Genomic DNA, 26,024 nt, shown 5'->3' on the forward strand with positions numbered 1-26,024 from the left:
CGGCTGGTTTTGCTGTTCTTTCTGCATCTCTCTTTGCAGGTGTAGAAGCAGACTGAGGATGTATCATTCTCTCCTCTCTCTCTCTTTCATCTTTTCTCTTTTTCTGTTCTACCTTCTTGTTTCAGTGTCCATATAACAAGAAAAATTCCCTGCATAAATTATAATAAAGCTTCTTGCATATATATAAATCAAGCGTAGCACTATGGCGAAAGCAGTACAGCTCTGCTTGTGAAAGTAAAATCTTTTGGGCTCTTTTTGGCATTAAGACAATTATTATTGCCATATTGCCAGACAGGACACAAAAAAAGACAGCAAGATACGTCCAGTTAGGCAAAGAGTATTTACTTTACAGACAATCACTGCTTACTCCCAGAAATGCCATTCCAAAAAAAAAAAAAAATAAATAAAAAAACACATATTAGATGCTATGCTATGAGGTTGAAGTTTTACCTGATACCTGATTGTTTTGAGAAGCAGGTGCTCAGTTTCTGGTAATAGTTCAGCAGCGGTATAGTAGCAGGGATATATATATATGGCAACCCCAGTGGTCATATATCTGCGCGTTGATGGTAAGCAATTTTGTATTTATTCTGAATCATTGCTTATACTGTAGGTGGCATCTTTGCTTGGTGGAGTTTATTAAATGTTAATCAACCCTTTATTAAAACACTAAGTAGGCACCACCTAGTCTTCAGTGTTACCACCAGTTTTACATTACTAAATATTAAATCGCCTTCTGTTTTGCATGAAGTTAAAGGGAAATCAATTGAAGCCTAAACTAATTTTCTGTTAGCCATATGAGATATATAAGGTTTAGTTCAAATGGGGTGGAAATACGTTGCTTTACCTTTTAAACTGAAGCTGCTATTACATGAATCTGTGCTGATATCACAGAGCACCCTCAAAGAGAGTTTTTTTCTGCAATTGTTTTTGTGAGGGCAATTTCCTGCACAAAAGACATAGAAATGAACATGGCACTTGGCATTTAAAGTTTTTCTTTTTTGCTGTTTAACCAAACCTGCAACCCAAAAAGCAACGTGCATGCTGAACTGTGATTCAGCTGTGCAATGTTACGAAGATTTTAAACTAAAAGTATTCATAAAACAGAGAAAAAAAAAAACATGTACAGTAGATGAAGCTGTATTATGACGATTCTGTGCAGCCTGCTGGTGACTGACCAGCGTTTGTCATTCCAACAATGTAGCTCGGTACAGCACAGAGAAAGGGGAGGCTTTTGAAAAGATGCTGTGGACTGCAAAACAATGAATTCTCAACCAGCTGCTGGTGTGAACATAACCCGAATAATCGAGATGGGAATTTAAGAGAAAGAAAAAGTCTAAAAGACTATAATAATTAAAATGCAAGTGATTATTTCCTAGTGGTTTTATTAGAGCAGCGAACTGTGAAGCGGGAGAGCGCAGACACGTCCACCAGCTCTGACAGCCAGGTGCCCAAGAGGTTTGAGCTCTGAAAGCATGAAGTGAAGCCTCCCTATGGATCAGTGACGGCAGAACAAAGCCTGAACTGGGCCAACAAAACACACACAGACTCTTTGAATTTACACACAGATACCTAAACTATCACCACAGAAGCTTCAACGGCACTAGTTTATTTCAGAGCGTAATTACAAATAACTAAAAAAACTTCAAAAATCAAGAATGTTTATTGTCATTATGTGTGCTCACAGATAACATTACCCACAGAAAGAAAGATATATATATATATATATATATATATATATATATATATATATATATATATATATATATATATATATATATATATATATATATATATATATATATATATATATATATATATAGAGAGAGAGAGAGAGAGAGAGAGAGAGAGAGAAATAAAGTGTGCAAATGGTCTTTAAGATCTCCTAACATTAATTTCCAAGTTAAAAAAGTCTGATATCAGTCCCTTTAAGGACAATATGCATTATTGTGTTGCATGAATTCATCACTCAACACTCCCTCACTGATGCACTCATCCATCAGTCACTAGGTGGACAGTCATGTCTTGGTAGGTTTGCAGCTGTGTCATACTCTTTCCCCTTTAGAGGACCAAACAGCGCTTGATTTTATTACCCACCCCTGGTTTATACTAGCTGGCCTTTATTAGTTATCTAACTTCTGCAATTTGTTTAGGGGTGTCAGAGTAAACGAGGCTGGACACAAAAGCTCACCACACTTTTTAAACGCATTAAGGAATTCTAAAATAATGTATCCAGTTCCTTTACTATACGATATATTTGTCTTTATTTGGTTTTTCTCACAAAATCCCAATAAAATACCTTGGGCTTTGTGGTTTTAGGTGACAAAATGCAGAAAAAGTTAGCTAGGCATGAATACTTTTGCACGGCACTGCTTGGTCTGAGATAAACTGGGCAATAATTTCGTCTTCAAATGCCTGATAATCTAAAAACACAGTTTCAGGCACAGTAAATATTATCTGACCGATGACACACAGAGAGATGGGGGTGCATCAGACTGCTACCAAAGTCGTGACTAATAAGAGATTTAAAACCGTCGCTGAAGAGAGCGCTTTAGATGTATCCAATAATGAATCAGCATGTGAAAGGCCATTTATCTGGCTGCATAAATATTGTGTGAAAAAAAAAATGCACACACATTGAAATTGAACTTACAGAATCACAAACATAAATGGAGTGTTAACAAAAGGCCAACCTTTTGTGCTATTGTTGGTTCTGCTTTACCCAAACCGGAGGACTGTTGTCGGACTGTTTAGTTCATGTAATATCAACAATCAAACATTATTAATCTAGATAAAAACCAATAAAAGAAACTGATTTTTGACATGGACACTACTGTTATCAGTGTTGCACTGTTAGCTGCTATAGGAGAAGCAGACCTTAAAGGTGACACACCATGCTTTTCAGTTCTTCCTTTTAAGATTGAAATCATTCAGATGTGGTTTATATAAAGTGGAAGTGCAATGCTTTAGTCTGAATTCCTTGTTAATTTACCCCCACGTTCCCCCTTTTTGCCTATATTTTAAGGCGTGTCTGAGAGCAACTTGTTTTGATGCCATCTCTTTAAATCTAAAGGAAGAACTTCACACCCCACCCCCATCCAGGTTATTGCTTTAACAATAGCTCTTGCAAATGTCAGTGGTGAAGTCCTCTGGAAATCCAGAAAAATTGTTGATGATCGCAGCTGTGTAGAACGGCTCCTATTGACTTTGCATGGAAAGAGCGGAGAAATGCTGTCGCCGCTTCCGCTTTTCTACGTCACAGGATGTGATGTCAGACGGCCATTACTGCCCAAATATGGGCAGTAATGGCCGCCCCCATACATCGTGATCCAAACGACAATTTATGTTTTTATTTTCTTATTGATTAAAGATAAGTTCATTAAATAACCACAAACGTATTAGTTTTAGTTATAGCTAATGATACCCTGATTTTTCCTTGTTGACCGGACTTCCCCTTTAAAACAAATTATTGGTCTGTAGGGCTGGGCGATATAGAAAAAAAACATAGATAATATAGAAACTATATTGATCGATATCGATAATTATCAACAAATTCTAAACATGTATTTTTAAGTGCAGCCCTGGCCATTTTTCACTGTTACTAAAGCAACCTGTGTTTAGATACAGAACACACAAACACTGAATTCAAACTCAACCCTTTATTCTATCAACTTTTTTACCAAAACTGCAAGTTTTATAAAAAAGAAAATTGAATGACAATTCAACTCTTTGAAGGGGGCGGAGCTTGGTGACAGAGAGTTCCTGGGTCTGCGTTTCTGATTGGTTGAGAGGATGTAGTGACTGTAGTATTAATCTACATGATAGGCTGGAATGCAAAAGGAAGTAAAATTGTCATTCTATTGAACTTTTTATTGACCCTGTTTGTTCTATCATCAAAATAGGTCTATGGATTGATATATATTGTTATTGAATTATCGTCCAGCCCCGTCGCTCTGCAAGACATTCTGTTATACTCATATTTTTTTTGCCAAACGAGAACCATTTTGAGAGGGAGTTTTCTTTCCACAATATTTAAGTAGTTTAAAATATTATTGTTGCTCTAAAATGGACAAAGATTAGCTTTAACATTTCAGCCTTTGGAAGCTAAAATGAGCAATGGCACCTTTCTTTAAAGAGGGAAAGTTGGAGAGGTTCATGTTTCTCCAGGAAAGCATATCCAGGCTTATATTAGAACGCGAAAAAAAACAAACAAAAAAAACAACTATGAATGCAGCTAGATGTGTATTTTAAGGTAACAGGAATAGGACAGCTTTGACCTAATAAGATACAAGTAATCAGGACAATAATAAACATGTTTTTACTGCAACTTTTATAATGATTTATAAGTACGGCAGCTATACTGGATGTTAGAAGTGTTGTAAAGTTTGAATCCTAACTTAGAAACATAGAAATTCGGCTGCCTTGAGGTCTATTGTATTGACATTGACAGCCATGAACGAGTGATAATTAATCAGAAACGTAACCGGCAGCAAAATGCAGAAATTCATTTACTCACTTCAATAAAAGCAAAATAATATTTCAAGTTTCACATAAGACACATCTCTGTATTTTAAGTGGCAGTTGGCAACCCTGAAGAGCTACATTAATAAAGTTTTAGCCGCTGTGACTCATACAGTATGCTGCAAGTCTTCATGAGAAGACAGGCTGCGAAAATCAAGCTGAAAAAGAAGATTATTAGAGCATGCAGAGCAACTTTTGGGATAAAGTATTTGTGGTATAAAGGAGGGAAAATGTGTCAAAGCTTTGGACAAGCCTACACTTTCACATGAAGGACCTTGCTAACCCTCCACATTTTAAGAACCCATTTTTTGTTATTTTAAACCAGTCTTAGTCATGACTTCATTTTTCTATTAAGATTTTTATGTTGTTTTTTTTTTTTGTTGCTCTTGCCAATTCTCTCTTCTTACTGTTTTTTTTCACACTTTATGTCCCTTATGTTTTTTTATCCAGGCATGTTACAAGCAAAAATATAAATTATTTAATTTGCATGGACCAGGGATCTGCAATGTGCAGCTCCAGAGCCACATGGGGCTCTATAGGCCCTACACAGTTGCTCTTCATAACGTGAGTATACAATATTAGAGACCTGAGAACATTTTTATAAATATAAAAAGGTTAAAAAATGCATGTTTTTCAATTTTTATTTTTATATAATCTCCACTAAAAAAATGACACGAATGATTCAAGGAATTCTGTCATGTTTAGTTATTTGCCTTTGTCCTTAGGCTGCAAACTGCATGTTTTTTTTCTTAGTTTTAGATAAATGGGCTTCTCACTAAAGTTTGACATATTTCCTTGCTCTGAAACCAAAATTTTATATATATATATATATATATATATATATATATATATATATATAGATATATAATATATATATATATATATATATATATATATATATATATATATATATATATATATATACACACACACATACATTTTTGACTCTTCAATATACAGTGTCTTCCAAAAGTATTTATACTGCTTGAATGTTTTCACATTTTGTCACATTATAACCACAGGACATACATATATTTTATTGGTCTCTTATATGAAATACCAACACAAAGTGTCTTACAATTGTGAAGTAAAAAGAAAATTATACATGTTTTAAAACATCTTTTTTTTTTTACAAATAAAAAAACTGAAAAGTGTGGGGGTGCAAAAGTATTCAGCCCCCTTTTTTCTGAGTTTAACCAATCTCCTTCAGAGGTTGCCTGATGATTGCTAATGACTGAATAGAGACTACAACCCCAAGCAAAAAATGTATCTTTACTCATCCATCTCAAACTATTGAAATTATATTTCGTACAACCACAGATGAAGAGCTATGAACGCAGCGCTGAGGAGAAGGAGCGACGGGAGTCAGAATGGAGTGGGATTTGTGTTAGTTCTATTCAGGAGTCATGAATAGAGCAAATTTGAGAAGGATAACATGGCACCACACCTTCCAGGTTCAGCCGCCAACCAGACTCGGAAGAAGTCTGTTGTATTTATTTTCCTCATGTCTGACGCTACCTTTATGGTATAAAGCAACATCCCAGGCTTTCGAAATCTCAGAGCACCATTTAGCCCATTATACTAAATTGGAAACAATACGGCACAAATGCAAACCTACCAAGACATGGCCACCCACCTGGTCTAGGAGTACATTATTCAGAGATAGAGCCAGGAGGCCTATGCAACTCTGGAGGAGTTGGCGAGTGCCACCTCTCAAGAAGGAGAATCTGTAAACAAGACAGGTCTTAGTCATGCATTCCCCAAAAGCTGTAATATTTAGAAGATTAACAAGAAAAAAAAGGCAGGTTTGAAAGAAAGCCATGTAAAATCCCTTTCAAGTTTGCCGCAAACCATATATGGAACATGATGATTATGTAGCGGAAGGTCAGAAAAGACCAAAACTGCAGCTTTTGCCCCATCTACAAAATTATGTCAATGTAAGTGTGTGTGTGGTGAAAAATTGCGCATTACCCTTAATACAGGATCCCCAGTGTGAAAAATTATTGTGGCAGCTAGACTGGGGAAGAGGATGACGTTCCAGCAGAGGAGCAACAACCCACAAGATACAGCCAGAGCTACAATGAAACAGTTTAAATCAAAGCATATGTATAAGTCAATATGGCCTAGTCAAAGTCTGGACCTAAATCCAGTTTAGAATCCGTAGAAAGAGTCAACCACTTATGGGTGAGTGACCAAATTTGCATCCCAAACTATTGGAAGGATTTTACCATTTATTTGATCATTTATTGATTTTTTCTTATTATTTATTAATTTCTGAAATTGATTTATTTAATATTTGTTAAATGTGTTAAATTTGTTAATTTTCTGAAATAAATTCCATCATCATCATCACCACCACCATTTAGCACTGAAACAGCTCTGGTGAAGGTCACTAATGATATTCTCATGGCCTCAGATAATGGACTTGTGTCTATACTTGTCCTGTTAGATCTCAGTGCTGCATTTGATACAGTTGATCACAATATTCTCCTACGAAGACTTGAGCATACTGTAGGGATTAAGGGGAAAGCATTAGGCTGGTTTAAATCTTATCTGTCGGACAGATTCCAGTTTGTTCATGTTAATAATAAATCTTCCTCAAACTCTAGGGTCACTTGTGGAGTACCACAGGGTTCAGTCCTTGGACCAATTGTATTTACTATATATATGCTTCCGATTGGCAAAATTATCAGACAGCATGGGATTAATTTCCACTGTTATGCTGATGACACTCAGCTATATTTATCCATAAATCCTGATGAATTCAATCAATTACTTCGACTACAGTCATGTCTTGATGACATCAAAAGCTGGATGACTTTAACTTTCCCGCACTTAAATTCTGACAAGACCGAAGTTATCATCTTTGGACAAGAGTCCTTAAAAAAAATAAACTTCTTAATCAATCACTTAATCTGGATGGCATTAACTTGGCCTCTGGTAATAAAGTAAAAAATCTTGGTGTTATTTTCGACCAAGACATGTCATTTAAATCACATATTAAACAAGTTTCCAGAGTTTCCTTTTTTCACCTCAGGAATATCGCCAAAATTAGAAACATTCTGTCCAGGAGTGATGCTGAAAAACTAGTCCATGCATTTGTTACTTCAAGGCTGGACTATTGTAATTCTTTACTATCAGGAAGTCCACAAAAAGCAGTATTATACAAGTTTGCTTGTCCTCCAGTTTGCTTGTCCAAGCTGGACTTGCACGATGTTCTAATTACGCTGAAACGTTACTGAGTAAGCAACAATTTGAGCTCTTCTATTTGTTAGAACAGAAATGTTTCGGTAGCCCTGACTACCGATACAACATTTCTGTTGCCGTTGCTTCCCGACGTATTTACGCCACTCAGCGACGTAGAAAGACGTCACGTTTACGTCGTGCACACATACACACTCAGGTTAGTTTGCCACATTCAGACTAACTTCATCCTGACAAGTGTTTATAAACACATTGATCGGATTATCAATCAGCATAAACCGCCCCTCTCATTTGTATTACAATTTCTTTCCAATTGAGCTTAATCCGATCATCATATCCCGATTGATGTGTTTACATGACTCATTTTTATTCCAATCAGCCCTTTATTCCGATTACCTTTGTCCATGGAAACGTAGCTACAGACTGGAAATTTCCCACTGGACTTCCTCCAGAATCTGGTACCTTGATTTCCAAATGAAATTGAGAAATGAGAACACATTGTTCCTTTAAGCCAAGCCAATAACAACTCTAACGACTCCTCGTTACAGAGGAGTGGACCAGTTTCGGTCCATTCTGCTGGCTTAATGGCTTAAACGACCGCCCATTACTAAGGGGTGGACCTGTTTCTGTTGAATTTGCATGTTATCTAAGCCATTACAGGCCTTTGTTTGGTAATGGTATAAAGCTTGTTACTTTATACTACTTTATACTTGTTAATTTATTACTCCAGACTTTTTGAATTAAGAAAGCTTCCGGGAGAGGAAGCGAAATGTCTTCAACTACGGAAAACAAGTCCAGTTGCTTTGTTTTTTACTTTTTTTGGAATGACCATGACCTGGATGACTGAGAATCTTCACCAGAAATTGAGAATTCACTTTCATCTGAAAACCGCACGTTGGCCATTGAGCAAAACTTCAGTTCCTTTTCTCCTTAAGGTAAGATGCTTCTGATGTATCTTGTTCAAGAGTCGCTTGACATGAGGAATGCAACATTTCTAGCCCACGTTTGGTATTCGTCTGTGTTGGTCTTGATGCTCCACTCCTGCCCCAGTCCGCTCCTTGGGAAGCTCCCACAAAATCTTTTATGTATTTTGCTCGACAATCCTCTCAAGGCTGCGACTCTCCTTGTTGCTGGTTAATCTTTTCCTACCACATTTCTTCCTTCCACTCAATTTTCTTTTAATATGCTTGGATACAGAGCTATTTGAAGGACAAGCTTCTTCAGCAATGACATTTTGTGTCTTACCCTCCATGTGAAGGGTGCTTTCCGCACATCTATCCGGTCAGAAGTCTTCCCCATTATTGTGTAGCATTCTGACTCAGAGTGAGAGTCCGCTTAAAGGCTCAGGAATCCTTTGCAGGTTTTTAGAGTTAATTAACTGTTAAGGGTGTGAAATCATGAGTTTCCAATGATGAACTTTTTCACAGTATTTAAATTTTCTGAGACACTCCATTTTGGGTTTTCATTACCTGTACACCATAATCATCAATATTACAAGACACAGAGGCTTGGAATATATCACTCTATGTGTAATGATTCTATATAATATATGAGTTTCACTTTCTGAGATGACAGGCAAGAAATATTGCCCTTTTACACAATATACTTTTTTTTTTTTAGATGCACCTATAATTCAATATGCAGCATGGAATTATAATATCCATTTGGATTGCAAAAATTATGAATAATTAAGGATTAAAATGAATAATTACATACTGCGATACACTATTTATTGCGAATAACGGGAAACCTACCCTGGGACTATGCAGAAAAGTATTTCTGCAATATTTAGCTGCGCTTGAAATACTGCGAAGCCCTGTTTGAGCAAAAGCAGAATCAAATCAATAAAATAATCTAGTGGGAGTGCAGTGTATTTTTCTAACAATATTGGATATATATACGAGCATTAAGGGGATTTAAAGTTGTGTTTGAACGACTGTAGTTTGAATGAGCTCGAGCTATTTTGCAAAAAAGATTAAACATTTCTATTTAAGCGTCTAGACATGCAAAGCTGGCAGAGACAAACTCCAAAAGACTCGTAGCTGCAACTGCAGAGAAAGGAGGTTCTACAAAGTATAACCACCAAATGGCGGTAATACTATCGTTTAGAAATAGATGCCAGAGAAACAGAAAGAAGTTAATGTTAGGCATACATTACACTAGATGTGAATTATTTAAAAAAGAAGAAATGATACCGGGACTGGATCCAGATGTTTTTGAGAAATAGAAGATGCTACAGTGCTAGAGTGCAGCCTTCAGAAAATGTTTAATAAAACAACACAATCGCTATAAAACCAGAGCTAGGATCAAAATAAATGGAAATCTATCAAAGTCTCTCATATTAGAAGGTATTATCAGGGTTGCTCGATTAGCTATCTCCTGTTTGCTGTAGATTTGGATCCTTGCAGACAATGGATGAAACTAAATGAAAACGCAAAGTGTATACACAGCATCATATGCAGTGACAGCATCATATGCAGATTATACATCAATATATTTATCGCGACCAGCTCTGTCTTTTCCAGTATTTATGAGTATGCTGGATGATTTTGGTCTGTTATCTGTCTGGAAATTGAATGCAAGAAAATCGCAGGTCCTTACCATCAACTACACACCAGAAATAACATCAGTAAAGGTTTTAGTTGAGATCTGGCTTCGAGGTGTATGTTAGATTTGGGAATAAAGTTTTCCTCAGTATGCATCTGAATTAAAATCTATAAATTAGGATCCTCTAATTGCATAAATAAAGTCAGATATGTTGAAAAACGGCATTTAATCCTATTTAAAAATGTAGCTTCCAGAATAGACATGTTAAGACTGAATGATCTTCCAAGATATTTTCATCTATTCACAACTCTTTCTGCAGAAGTGATTGACAAAGACTTCTCTGGGCCAGATAAATTAATCTCAGGATCCATATGGCAAAAGAAAAGATTGTGGATTAGATTAAATTACAATTATGAAAGGTTCAAGTTGGTTTCTCACTGCATTGTCTTGTGCTGCAGTTTCTATGTCTTGGCATGTAAAGACATAAAATTTGGCTCAATATAACATCACAAGCCATAATAAAATCACAATAAACTGAAAACACTTTTCAGGGTTTCTTCCTTAATATATAGTCTGAGATAAAAAAAAAAATTAAAGCTTAATAGAGCAGATTATTCAGAGGAATTACACATGATACAGATGTTGTACTTAATGCATAGACAAAATGTTCTGCAGGTGGGCAACAGGGACCAAAAATACTTTGAGAGTTGATTAAGAAGAAGGCTATAAGAAGCCTTCAGGAGACAGAGAACCAAAGCCACTGCAAAAACAGAACTAAAAATAAGTAATTTTTTCTTGAAATGAGTGTATTTGTACTTTATTTGAGCAGGTAAATGAGATCATTTGCCAATGGAATAAGATTTTTGCACTTAAAATAGGAACAATTCATCTACATCAACTTATTTCAAGTGCAGTATATCTAATTATCTTATTTTAGGGGTAAAAATGCTCTTTCCATTGGCAGATAATCTTATTTACCTGCTCGAATCAGGGACAAATACACTAATTTCAAGAAGGTTTTAACTTATTTTTAGTTCTGTTTTTGCAGTGGTGGGTTAAATATGTTTTTTACAACACTAACATGTTTATGATTTGACTGTTTAATTAAGACAACTCGTTTTTGGTTTTTTTAAATGTTGAAATATTGCTTTATAATGCTAAAGTGTCCCGAAAGATAAAAGATTTTCTCAAATAAGTTGAACAAGCTATGGAACATGGTGCGACGTCTCCCAAGTAAATTAACTTCCCAAACTAACTGTATGAAGACAGGCATCAAACCCTGTGTTTTTTTTACGTTTCATCGCACTCAAGGACTTTAAAGTTGCAGTGAAAAGCCTCGCAGGCGGCAGAGAGAAAAACCCACACTGTCACAGAAGCAGAACATTAAATCTTCCTTACTGTTCTCCTCTGCACGCTTCAGCGGTACAGACGCCTGTTCCTTAGCAACCTCTTAATCAATACCTGGTGCTTATCCGGAACAATGCGGAGCCGCGGGAGAGGAAATAACGGAGGAATATTCAGCTAGCGGCCTCGGAGCACAAAAGCCAAGTCAGACGTTACGCGTGTACGCAGAAATCACCGATGGTCTCCATTAGCAACCTCTTGTTGCCATCGGCTCATTTAAAACTTGCCCAACAGGGAGGAATGAAATGCACAGAATGTGAATTTGCTTGGATTCTGGAGATTTCCCATTGGAGGCAACAGCTGAAGTATCTATTTCCTAACTCGTGGCCAAAGGAAAAAAACATGACTGCGATCCAGCTTTCAAAAACAATCTACCAAGCTGAAGATGTTTGCTGCAATGGCAAAACTCACAGAAACAACAACAGTGTGAGCAATAAATTTAGATTTTAGATGAGCTACAGTTTGGATTTAATTACTGAAAAAATTCAAACAATGTTTTCATTTAATTGAACTCAATTTTATTTATACAGCGCCAATTCACGATACGTTATCTCAAGGCACTTTCCAAAGTCAAATTCAATCAAATCACACCGACTGGTCAAAAAGTTTCCTGTCTAAGGAAACCCAGCTGACTACATCAAGTCTTGACAAGCAGCATTCACTCATCATGAAAGAGCGTAGAGCCACAGGGACAGACGTCTACATTGTTGATGGCTTTGCAGCAATCCCTCATACTGAGCAAATATGAAGCGACAGCAGAGAGGAAAACTCCCCTTTAACAGGAAGAAAGACCTCCAGCAGAACCACGCTCAGTGTGAACGGTCATCTGCCTCGACCCACTGGGGGCCAGAGAAGACAGAGCAGAGACACAACAAGAGAAACAAAACAAGCACAGAAGCACACATTGATCCAGGAATCCTTTCTAGGTTATATGGTAATAGCAGATGATCTACCCCCCTGGATGGTGTCACAAGTAACAGAACGCCAGACCAGGTGTACCTACTATAAAGAGAAAAATGAGTTAAAAGTTTAAATAACAAACAAACAATGCAAATTGGAGAACAGTAGGAGAACTCAGCAGAGTGAGAGAAATAGACCCTGATGTCGTCCAGTAGCCTAAGCTTATAGCAGCATAACTATAGAGGTAGCTCAGGGTAACATTAGCCACTCTAACTACAAGCTTTGTCATAAAGGAAAGTTTTAAGCTTAGTCTTAAAAGTAGACAGGGTGTCTGCCTCACGGACCAAAACTGGGAGTTGGTTCCACAGGAGAGGAGCCTGATAGCTAAAGGATCTGCCTCCCATTCTACTTTTAGAGATTTAGATGCACCTTTATTCTTCTCATGCAATTATAAATGCCCTAAGCATAGTGCTTTTGGCACATGCCATAAAGAAAAGCCATAAAGAAAACACAATGATTTTGATTTGTGTGTGTGTGTGTGTGTGTATGTTAGTTTACATAAGTTTTAACGCACTAAGTTTTATTCATACTCGCACCTATACTGATCATCCAAGTAGAGATGTTACTCAAGATACAAGCAGTCAAGTTACAGAAAAATCAGCCAAAGCTGACCACCACTTTTATTTATCATTAAATTCAAAAGGAAAAAAAAAGATTGACATGTTTTTATTGCTATCAAAGCTCTCCACACCAAAGCAATGCAAAAATCATGGCTATTGCTGATATGCTGCAGCTGGGTAACCCCCTGCTTGTCTTTAGATGAGAAAAAGGCAGAATAGTTTTTCAGGTTTCTGGTGATGCACTAGCAGTGGACAGGGAGTGATGGAGCACACCAAAACCAAAGGTCCCCATCCACTGCTTCTGCTTTTTGTCGTACCAAACTGTTGCACTCCTCCTTTCCACGCTCCTGCGCCATATTAAAACTCTCTTGAAAATTAGATGTTGTATCTGAGCAAGAACACCTGTATATAAATAAATAAAAAAACACATTTCCATAGTTTTAGAGATCGGATTCTGACAACTTAATAAAAAAGTTTATATAAGGAAACCTTTTTTTTATATAATTCATAGATTCTAGCCTACATTAAATCATTAATTCCCCAAATTCTTGCTTCAGCAGTGTTGTTGCATTTAATTTATCTGTTAGGCTGTTTTGATTCTAAGTTTGAGGAGGAGTCTGGAACGCGTCAGCTAAAATGAATGCGGTCCACGCTGATGTGGCTAATGAGAGGATCCAGAGGGATCGAACAGAAACCTTGTTAAATGTCTCGTTAGACAGACGAGACGCCTGTTTAAATTGCATACAGCGGAGCAATAAGAACTGACATTTAACATAACACAGCAGCGGTTAGTAAAAACATCTTTCCAGAAGAAACAGATGATCACCTCACCCCTGATATGACCTGCAGAGCTGGAATAGCTTAAAAAGTTTGAACATTGAGCAAGAAAGAAATCAGGGTACTTAATAATTTTCAACCCAAATTCAAATTCAACACCAGCTATGATGTGTTTTATGATAAACCAGTCAGGCTGTTTAGTTTATATGTTAAAAAAACAGATTCAGGCATCCGGGTACTGTTTTAGGGCTCCCAGTGTGCAAGCATACACACCGTGCTAATGTCCGGCTTTCATACCGCTCAGGAAGGACATGAGGTCAGTATCCAGGAAATTAATGTTTTTTTGATGTGAAAAGTTTGAATCAACTCCAGAACCAAAGCAAAAAACAATTTAAAGCTGGAGTGAGAGAGAGAGAGTAACACCATCCAAAGAGAAACGAGTCCTGTAGCAACATGGGCTGAAAGGCCACTCAGAGAGGAAGAAGCCATTACTCCTACAGCAACATGAAAGGTGTAGTTAAAGTTTGCAAATTTACTCAGGGATAAAGAACTTAATTTAAGAATGTGTTCTGTTGTCTGATGAAAGTTAAAATCGACATGTTTGGACAGAAAACTTGCAAGCGGCAAAAAACACCTTCCCAGCTGGATGGAACGGGAGTGGCACCATCATATGAATGTGTTTTGCAACAGGAGAGACTGATGCACTTCATAAATCAGAGGGCATCAAGAAGAAGGAACGTACGGAGAAATATTGAGGCATCATGCCAAGATAGCAGCCAGGAAGTGAACACTTGGGCATATAAGTTAGTTACAAGCGGCTTAAAAGACAACAAAGTCAACGTTTTGGAGTGGACAACACAAAGCCTAGATATCTGTGCCACAACAGAAGCTTTGACGGAGCTGAAAAATTGCATCTAAAGTTTTTAATTTAAAGTAAGCTTCAAAACATCTCAAAAACCTCCTAATTAATCTGCCATTTAGCAGATAGAAATCCAGTCGGTAATCCTGGCAGACCTGAAAAAGGAAAAGTTTAGTCTGATTTAATAGAAGACAAAGGGGGGAAATGCACCTCTGTTAAACAGAGTGCGGTTTCAACTGTATCTCTTCCCATGAAAAGATTCATAGAAAGTGCAAGGGCAACTCAAAGCGACTTAATAAGCAGGTACGGGTGTGTGAGACAGCTGCTTTTTTTGTGTAAACCGTGTGTGTCAGAGAGCAGGACTGTGTGGGAGACCGGTGCCATCCAGCACACCTTCCTGTAGGCGAGTGGGGGAGCAGCTGAGCGCCGCTCAGGTAAATAACATATTACACACCACCGCATCTCAGAGGACTTTATCCCACTTCTTGTTTCCAGCGTCGCACTTTCACCCTTCAAGCCCTCCATCTGCAGCAGTTACACCTTCGAGGGAAAAACTGTGAGGATTTTCTGCCTCCTGACTGCTTTGTTTTAACATTAAGAGCCAACGAGATTATGACCCAACGACCGCCTGAGACGCTTTCATCCACCCACTGCTTAACGTAGATTTGCTTCAGACTAAAACCATGTTAATTTCAGCACATTTCGCCAGTATGTAGAGCAACGCTGAAATTGCGTCTAACAAAAGCGCAAAGAAACAGAAAAGCACCTTGGAAAAGAGAAAAATCCATTATCACATGTAGGAGGTATTAACGCACTTGCAAGTGTGGGAGCATCTAAAGTATACGAGGGCGGTGACAGAATAAACCAGGACGAGTGGGAAAAAAGAAAAAAAAAAAAAACATGAATTACAATTCAGGCTCAGATTTCTGAAAGTAACAGTCAACAGGTGAAAGAAGCATGGTTTAAAAATGGCAAAAATGCTTTAAAAAACCCCAACTGAAAATAAATTAATCTTTCATTGTAGCATCATAATTTGTATAGAAAATTTTGAAACGTACATTTATTTTAGTACATTTATTCAACGGGGAAAATATGCCATATTAAGAAATAATAGTTAAAATAATAACAATATCGGACACTGTTAATGAGCACTTACAAAAAAATACAGCTAAAGCTACCTTAATCTGTGCCTTTCATGCTGATTTGTATATCTAGAACCTTTCAATTGGCAATTAAAGATGCTAGCCTGGGGTATAAACGATGTGACAAAGGGGCAAACTGCACGGCTGGATGAGGACTAATCTGATGTGTTTACGTTGACTTTGCACTCTGAGCTACTTGCAAATTTTTTTCCAATGCAGGTAAAACTGCAAATGGCTAATAAAGTGAATCTGAATCTGAGGACTAGTGTTTATTCACCTCACGGCCATCGTTAAGAACGGCGGAGGACCCGTCATGCTGTGGACGGCATCATGAACTCTTTAAAGAAAACATTTTACGTTAGTATCTGGAAAATGGGTGGCTGTTGATTCTTTCAAGGGAATAATAATAATAATAATAATAATAATCACATAAAATCAACCTCAATCTTATATAAGACCCGTGGAGTAAGAGAGGCAAATGGCAGGTCCAGATCTCTGGTTATATAATATTTAGAGGATTTTTTAAGAGTTGTTCTTCAGAGTTTCCAGTTTACTTGACTCCATCTTTCATTACAAAATTACTACATCTAATAAAAAGTATCTTTAAAAAGGCCATTAAAACTAAGCAATTTATAAAGTTACTTTGCAACCAAGGTTAAGGAGCCACACCCAAGCACATCAGGGAGGACATCTCTATTGTTCGACCCACTTCTTCTCGTACCCTAAACCCCACTTTCATTCCTCACCCGTTTTTCTGTCCCACTCAGACTCGGACTTCTCTCTGACCCTCTTGCTCAACCCAACTCAGTTCAGTTTAATTTACAACAAAAATATTCCAGAGTAGCATTAAAATAAAAAATAAACAAGTCTAAATGCAAATCCCCTCTCAAATCCAGTCAGATCCACCTAAATACTTACCTGACTCCGCCAGATAGATTTGCTCCGCATATCCATCTGGAAACCTTCCGTTGAAGTAATTTTGGGAAGGGGCGAAAATACTGGTTAGCTGATTGGCCTATGTTGGTGATAGACGGGCCAAATAAACCAATCAGATTCGTCGTCGCTCGTAACAGAGCAACGACGAAAACACAACCACAAGCCAAGCTACTCTTGCTGCTGCAGGTAAAGGCTCGTTAGCTCAGCAAAGAAATACTCTGTAATTCCGATAAAACTTGCTCGATAGCCACGCTAACGCTAGTTTCATCGGCTGAAGCCGCCATGTTGTTTAGACTGAACTGACGCGCTTCCCGTTGCGTCACACCTCAACCCGCCTCAAAGCCAACGCTGATTGGACGTTCGTTTGGTGAACGGCTCCAAATTTTCTTCAACGGAGAGTATCCAGACTGATCTGCGAGTGAAACCTTGAAAACTCGCGAGATCAGGATGGTCTCACGAGGCTACCTAAATACATGCAAGTTTGTCCAAAAATAAACCAATCCAGCACACCGTGGAGTTTTTTTATTATTATTATTTTTACGATCCATATGGCTTTCCACCCAGGGTGGGTTTCCTGTGAGGGGGTGGCACAACTCCTCCAAAAAAATAAAAAGGTTCTGTTTCTCTGTCAACAGCCCCCTAGGGTGTTTTTCTATTGCTTGTTTGCAAGTTTATTCCATGAGTGTGTTTGTGCACAGGGTCAGGAAATCTACCCGTACAGCAGAGGTACTGAAGTCCAGTCCCTGAGCGCCATCATCCTGCAGCTATTCTCCAAGACCCTGAATAAAATGTCTGAATCTCCTCATCAGAATGTCACAGGGCTCTGCAGAGGCCTGGTAAGGAGCCGTTCATTTGACTCAGGTGTGTTAGTAAAAGGACCGTAGCTCTCGGGGGACTGGACTCTGAGTGATAACGCTGAAGTTTGCACCTGATTCAAAGCTTCGGACTCAGTGAAGAAATAATTCACCGTCTTGTTTTGTTTTTCTCTAAAGACTATGGACTCCCTTTGCTCATCTGCTCTTCTGAAAATAAAGCAGTCTGGGAAAACCAGGAGTGATTTTGCTTTTTCGAAACAGAGATTTATGAAACCTTTGTTCTATATGCCCAAACACAGTATTTTCAATGCTTCTTTGATACTTAAGACCACTTTAAATGGGACAGGCTTGAAAACATTATGTTCAGAAGGGTCAACTCTGGACTAGACCATTTCACACTGATCAGACAGTTTGGAAATTAGAAAACCTTCACTCTATTACCCAGGTGTCAAGCTCCAGTCCAAGTTGGGGCAACTTTTAAGTGTGTCCCCGATTCAACACACTCGAATAAAATGGCTGAATTACCTTCTCAGTATGCAGTCAAGCTCTCCAGAGTTCTGCTAATGACTTGATTATTTGACTCAGGTGTGTTGATGCAGAGACACAGAAAAGTTGCAGGAGATCGGCTGTCAAGAACTGGGGTTTCACACCCAGCTCTATAAGGTTATTAAAAAAAACCTCATAATAAAATAATTGGATAATTGGACTTATTTGTCAAATTGCTCATTGAGTCTATTTTAATGGCTATTTTGTTACAGTTGTCTGTCCTGTCCACTATGACGCGTGCTGCTGCCCATCTTGTACAGGTCAGCCTCGAAAGAGGTCCTGATCTCAGTTGGGTCTTTTATCCATAAAGGTTTAATACATGTTTTAAGTATTCCCTTTGAAAAAGAAAATAAAACTACTTTATAACCCAACAGCTAGAAATGCAAAACCTTACTGACGTGTCACCTATTAACAATAGTACATGTCCTTCTTTGCTCCATTACTGTGTAAAAAAACTTTTTTTTTTATGTGCTTTGGGCTCAGTTGGTTTCAGAGTTTCAGTTTGCTGAAACCGGTGTTTACTGTAAAATGGGAAATGCCACATTTATCACCCTCTCCGCAATAAAACACGAGGAAAGTGGCATCATGCTGTGGGATACTTTGTCTTTAAAAGGCAGCTGAGAAAACTACTTCAGAACCAAGGGTTTCAGGCTTGATTTGAATACAATGGATACTTCTTGACAATAAATCCAGATTCTGGATTTGAACCTAACCAATTCTGTCTAAAGAACCCTGAAAAGTACATTTTTACTATTATTTAGGCTGGTTTACGAACCCATATAATAACAGCTACACAGTAATTTGAGAACATTGAGGCGTCCATGGATTAATTGAACAGGCATGAATGCATGGATTTAAATACAGCAGCCTATGTGGTCAGTTGTGTTAATTGGGGCTAATTTTCTCTTTAAAAGAAACATTGTTTAAATATAAAAAAAAAAAAAACTTTGACAGTAGACTTCAAATAACGATTGTTCCATCGCAGCATCGCCATAAGAAAAAAAAACGTAATCAAACGCCCCCGTAATGTACAGTTTCTTCATTGGTCTGTGGCAGCAACGTGCCGTCCCCTCTTCTTGCATCCATAACTAAAGCGTACCAGAAATCTCTGCACTGCTCCATTTTCACACGCTCCCCTCCGGACCGACTTCTGGTCCGCAGTCAAAGGAGCGGCGCTTTAAACTAATTCGGTCCCGCCTTGGGAAACGCCCAAAATACGCTTTCTGTTGTGGAGCCAAGCTCAGGCAATTATGCAGAGCCTCTTTCCGCACCAGAGGAAATCACTCATGTCTCACAGAGCGCTGGCACCCCGGCAGGTAGAGGACCGCCCTCCAACACCCAGTTTGATTTTTGTTTTTTTTGCTTATTTATTCATTGCAATGATGACTGACTTAGAGAAATACATTAATCTTTAATTCAATTTCACGTATCATACATATAATTCCTGTTAATCAAACAGAGCCGAAGCGTTTCAACGTGTTCTCTGATCACCCCAACAACACAGTCGCCGCTATTTTTAAGCACTTGATCTGATGCAAATCCTTCTGGCTCAGAAAGGACGTATGACACATTATGCCTGGCAGCAAACATGTCCTCCACAAATAAGGAGCTGCTCTGAGCATTCTCATGAATTTTACAGTGCAATCAGAGATTTATATGAGAAAGAGCCTCGAAGAATGGAAGTGCCGCACCATCCAAGCCGAGCAAAACCCTACTTTTGCCTCTTGCTGCACGTCTGAATGTGGAAAATATTGTGCAACGTCGCAGTTTATCTCAAGGCCCTGCGGACCATTTTTCAGCTTAACAAAAGCGCACATTTATTTCAGTTCGCGCCCTGCGGCCACCTACAGCCGCAGCCATGTGCTGCAAACACCATTTACCCAGCTCGATAAAGTCAGGAGGCCAAAAGGAGACGAGGCAGAGCCGCGTATGGGACTGACCTGCGTCGCCCTGGCAGAACACAGCCAGGGTCTGCGCGCTCGCTGTGTGCATCGTGAAGGGATATTCCCTCGGGAGCTGCAGGGACTCCTCCTTCTCTCCTGCCGCAGCCATGGTAGCCAGCTCCTCGTTTAGACTGAAACGCACCTGAGAAGGAGGAGAAAGAACAACAAAACGGCTCAATCAATACACAATTGACAAGTCATATTACCGGTTATCGTTCCGCCTAATCGGGTCAGACACGAAGCGGCGAAACGTTATTGATTCCTCGCGAGGAAGTTGAGTCACGAAAGAGAGAAAACGGAGAAGAGGTGCCGTGAAGTGGAAAGAGAAAACCAATACGCTGTAGAGCCGTGCAAAAGTGTTCGCGCCCCGTGTGCTTTCAATTTCACCACAATACAACCACAAGCTTCTGTGCGTTTTATTACTTTATTGGCCTCCAGAAGTCAATCTGTTAATAGAGTCCACCTGTTTGTAATTTGGGCCTCGGTATAAATGAGGCTGTTCTGTGAAGGCGGCGGAGGGGACCACTAAGATCAATTATATGTTCAGATTCGAGTTCAGCTTTACTTAGTATACAAAATCATTTTTCAGATAGTAGATTAGATATATTAATTGAAATACAGCAAATTCTATATCAAATTCAAATGATGGGTATTAGTGTTATATGTATTTGGGTACCAGCACATATAGGGATTAATGGAAATGAAATCGCAGATAAGATTGCTAAGGAAGCATCAAAAAAATAGAACTATTGATATGATGATTAATTTAAGTAAGACAGAAATTAAAAGTATCATTAAACAAAGAATGAAGGAAAGGTGGCAAAAACAATGGGAAGAAGAAAGGAGAGGAAGATGGCTGTATAGGATTCAACGGGAAGTCGGAGAAATGAGGATAGCAGAAGGAATCAGAAGAGAGGAAACAGTTATTTCAAGACTTAGATTTGGACACACAGGATTAAATAAAACACTATTCAAAATAGGGAAGCATATGTCGGGCAAATGTGAATATTGTGAACAAGATGAAACAGTAGAACATGTAGTGATGTATTGTAAGAAATATGAAGAGGAAAGAAGGATTTTGGTTAGAGATCTTAATAAGGAGAAAATTAAATTTGATACAATAGATATTCTGCAGAAAAAGTCAAAAAATAAATTTTATCAATACTTATTTAAATATTTAATAATAACAGGAATAATTAGGAGGATTTAGTATTTGTGAATTTAATATTATAGATATATAGATACATAAATATAAGTATCTTTGGGAGTATGGCCATTTTGACCCACACTCCTCACCAGTTGGTGGCGGTAATGCACACCGGAAAGTTGTTTGCCAACCGCCAATAAAATCATAGAGCCACAGCTCAAGTAAAGGATGTGCCAACATGACAACCATTACTTATACTCATGGTAATCTGCCACTTAAAGAAGAGGGGCATCAAGAAAGAAATCTTACTTGTGGTGTGACACAAGCCATGTAGAGGTGACATCTAACACGTGCAAAAGGGCATTATTATTGAGACTAACACTTCAGTTTTTGGTATCAGAAAACTAACCCCGGCATATTTCTATGGACACAACATCCCAACAATCTGGCATGGTGGTGGCAGCATCATGCTGAGGGGATTATCTTCATCAGGAATAGAGAAAGCTGGTCAGAGCGGATGAGAAGGTGGCCCAAGCCCAATATACTGGGAAATCCAGGAAGAAAACATTTTAAGAAATGGAAACGACTCGAGAAACTCTGGTAGAACAATTCAAAACATACAGCCAGAGCTAGAAAGCATTTAGAATGGCTTTGTCAAAGTCCATATTTAAATTAGACAGGACAGGTACATGATGTTGTATTCTGTTTTATTTCACAGGTCCGCTTCTCTTACTGGCTTCCATGTTTGCAGGCTGCTGCTATTTTGCCGAGATAAAATACCAAATGCTGCGCTCTGTTTTTGGGAACCCTGGTAACTCTGATATGATTGGCTCAGGAACCAGGAAGTAAACACGGGCTACACTGTGAACCAAAGTAGTTCTGGACCTCACATCTAGGTTTGAAAGGTGAAATATTTGACTAAAACATTGTTGATGGAGAGGACTGATTGTTTATAGGGAATGTTACTTCAATCCTGGGTAACAAGTGAGAATGATTTTGCACCAAGTTTCTTACTTATTGCTCCTTTAAAAATGAATGTTCTTGTCAGGCAGAACCTAAGCTATTTTGCAAATGAATAAATGAGCCAAGCTGGTTTACCCAAAGGCTTTCGTATGTCATTGCAATCTTTGGGGAACCTGAGTACAAATGCATACCACATTTTTATATATATATATATATATATATATATATATATATATATATATATATATATATATATATACACACCGGTAAATGTTTTTTTTAAAGATAGATAGATAGTTTTGCAAATAAATGTAAAAATTTCTTCCATTTTACAGCTAGGCTATGTGCTGCGGGTCTATCACCAAAAATATATTGAAGTTTGTGGTTGCAATGTGGCTGGGAGCCAAAGACAGGAGGTCATGACAAGATTAGGTAAACATTTGAAGCCGTCTCACCTCTGTTTTACCTTGTTTTCTGTTAAAAGACAATAAAATAATGTGCATCACTGATTTGTGGAGCAATTCACATTTAATTATCAGCCCCATTGCACAGCTGCTTGTGACAATGAAAGGCAAAAATTTCTGCATGTGTGACAGATAAAAAAAAAATTATATAACATACTTTTCTATTGAGAGCTTTCCAACTTCTCCCTTTTCTGTGGCTTTGTCCCATTGTTGAGATAAATACTTGGGAACCTGACAAGAGGAGGACATTTTTCGTTAATTGACCACTCCAATAAGCGTTTAATGGTTACTCGTTTTAAACGCAAAAAAACAAACAAAAAACATAACTAAAATAAAGAGAATAAGTCATAAGTTATTTTGAAATGGTTAAAAGGGAAAATAAACGCTGAAAGGGATCTGTGTGCTCCAATAGTTGAGCAAACGTCAATTTTTCACCACTTTGGTGTTTATTTTCACCCCGACCATTTCCCACCGTGTGCATGAACGAACCTTAACGAGCCACACGCCTTTATTCTGCCGGACTGCAGCTAAATTCAGCTCCTTTTTGTCGGACATTGTTGTTTCTCACTGGATTTACGACGCAGCAAACGGGAAACAGCGGCTCCACCTGTGAAAAAAAACCCTCATCAAACTTCCTGATTTTCAAAATAAACACGTTTGATGCTCATATATATAAACTAATAAACTCACAATTTAACGTTTGCGTTGGCCTTCTCGAATATATATTTATCCATTTGAAATACTGACAAAAAAGAAGAAAACTGGAGCACTATCAAGGACAAACTTCACATTTAACAACACTTAGATTTCTTAGTTTCAATTGCAGGCCAAAACTATGGAGGACCGAAACTGACAGAATTAAAAATAAAAGCAGAAAAATATAAATAGCCCAACAAATAAAACAATACACTTAAGATGTCCCTATTAACTAAAAAAATATATATAGATAAATTATTTTTTATTTATTGATAAGTCATTTTTATAAATATCCCATTTATTTACTTTACCACATGTTTAATAACTAATGGAACCCTAGAGGTATAATTATGGTGGGAACGGCTCCTACGCCTTCCTTCTGACTGACCAATAGTAGAGGAGCTGACCAAACGAAGGACAGCCCTCCTTATTTACATATTGAGACAGAAATGCTTCAGGAGAAATTAAAAAGTAGGCAGAAATATGTAAAAAGAACACATGGAAATAAAAAGGCCTGTGGAGGGGAGGGGGGAACAAGGTAACAAAATATAAGGCAGAGATAAAAGTTACATAAATCATTTGCAAGTAAATTTGCAAGTAAGAAAAACATGAAAATGTAACAGCCAAATTAAAATCATATGCTTAAATAAATAATATGTTGGAAATTGAGAAAAAAAATGTGTCAATTACATTATAAAATATGGTAGAATAAATGAATTGGACATTTTAAACAAAGGCATATAAAAAATAGAAAATTATTTATCCTTTTAAAATTATTGGCACACTTCGTGTGTATTGGTTTATTTTTTTGGGCCATTCAAACTTCTTTCATTTTTAATTTTGACATTTTCAGTCCCCCATAAACACATGCAAGTAAACATTTTTAATGTTTTGGCCATGTAAAAGCATAAAGTCCATTCCCATTTAACATTCACTTGTGTTTCAAAAAAAAATTTTAATTAAAAGGTAGAAGGATCTTTCTTATCTTAAAATGTTTGATCATATTAACAGTGCAGCACTTGGACACCAACAGCTAACAAAATAAAACAGATTTGAGGTTGAGCCACAGAAGTGCATCACAATTTGTCATCTCTACATCATCCCTGTTCCCAAGAAGCCAAGGAGCACAGGACTTAATGACTTTAGACCCGTCGCCCTGACCTCTGTGATTATGAAGTCCTTTGAACGCCTTGTGCTTTCACACCTGAAAGAAATCACCGATCCCCTCCTGGACCCCCTACAGTTTGCCTACAGAGCCAACAGGTCTGCAGACGACGCTGTCAACCTGACCCTCCACTACATCCTCCAGCACCTGGACTCTGCAGGAAGTCTGTCAAGTCTGTCAAGCTGCTGAAGTTCACGGACGACACTACTCTCATCGGACTCATCTCCGATGGTGACGAGTCCGCCTACATGTGGGAGGCTGGCCATATGGTGACCTGGTGTAGGTAGAACAATCTGGAGCTCAACGCTGTAAAAACAGTGGAGATGGTTGTAGACTTCAGGAAGAACTCAGCTCCAGCTACCCCCATCACCCTCTGTGACTCCACCATCGACACTGTGGAGTATTTCCACTTCCTGGGAACTATCATCTCCCAGGACCTAAAGTGGGAGCTGAACATCAACCCCTTCACCAAAAAAGCCCAGCAGAGGATGTACTTCCTGCTCCAGCTGAAGAAATTCAACCTGCCAAGGACAATGATGGTGCAGTTCTACTCCTCCATCATTGAGTCCATCCTCACCTCCTCCATCACCATCTGGTTCGCTGGTGCCACCGCTAAGGACAAGGGCAGACTGCAGCGTGTCATCCGGTCTGCAGAGAAGGTGATTGGCTGCAATCTTCCGCCTCTCCAGGACCTGTACACCTCCAGGACTCTGAGGCGTGCAGGGAAGGCAAGGCAAGGCAAGGCAAATTTATTTATATAGCACAATTCAGTACAGGGACAATGCAAAGTGCTTTACATGATTAAAATATAGCAAATTAAAACAGAATAAGTAGGAATGAAATGTAGATAGAAAATAGAACAAAAAAGTGGTGATTTAGTTAACTAGAAAAGTTGAAGGCAATCCTAAACAAGTGTGTTTTTAATCTTGATTTAAAGGAACTCAGGCTTTCCGCACCTTTACAGTTTTCTGGAAGTTTGTTCCAGATAAGTGGAGCATAGGAACTAAATGCTGCTTCTCCTTGTTTAGTTCTGGTTCTGGTTCTGCAGAGTAGGCTGGAGTCAGAAGACCTGAGTGGTCTGGATGGTTGATGCACTAATAACAAGTCTGTGATGTATTTAGGAGCTAAGCCATTCAGGGATTTATAGACTAACAGAAGTATTTTAAAGTCTATCCTCTGAGATACAGGGAGCCAGTGTAAGGACTTTAGAACTGGGGTGATGTGCTCTACTTTCTTAGTCTTAGTGAGGACGCAGGCAGCAGCGTTCTGGATCAGCTGCAGCTGTCTGATCCACTTTTTAGGCAGACCTGTGAAAACACTGTTGCAGTAATCAGTAATGCAGGAAGATTGTGGCTGATCCCTCGCACCCCAGTCA

General features: G+C 38.3%; 1 protein-coding gene across 1 annotated transcript in view; it reads right to left on the reverse strand.

The window, feature by feature from the left end:
• LOC105936162 (general transcription factor IIF subunit 2) overlaps positions 1-23,583 on the reverse strand; it is an 80,303-nt gene extending 56,720 nt beyond the window's left edge. Inside the window, exons 1-5 of the mRNA XM_012876845.3 lie at positions 23,479-23,583; positions 23,278-23,395; positions 22,946-23,019; positions 22,780-22,798; positions 20,212-20,356 (exon numbers count right to left, since the gene is read on the reverse strand). Of these exons, the coding sequence (XP_012732299.2) occupies positions 20,212-20,356; positions 22,780-22,798; positions 22,946-23,019; positions 23,278-23,343 (304 nt within the window). The 5' untranslated portion in view covers positions 23,344-23,395; positions 23,479-23,583. The remainder of the gene's footprint in view (positions 1-20,211; positions 20,357-22,779; positions 22,799-22,945; positions 23,020-23,277; positions 23,396-23,478) is intronic.
• Between the last annotated feature and the right edge of the window lie 2,441 nt (positions 23,584-26,024).

The sequence above is a fragment of the Fundulus heteroclitus genome, chromosome 7 (assembly GCF_011125445.2).
Source record: "Fundulus heteroclitus isolate FHET01 chromosome 7, MU-UCD_Fhet_4.1, whole genome shotgun sequence".
In the NCBI taxonomy this organism is placed as follows: Eukaryota; Metazoa; Chordata; class Actinopteri; order Cyprinodontiformes; family Fundulidae; genus Fundulus; species Fundulus heteroclitus.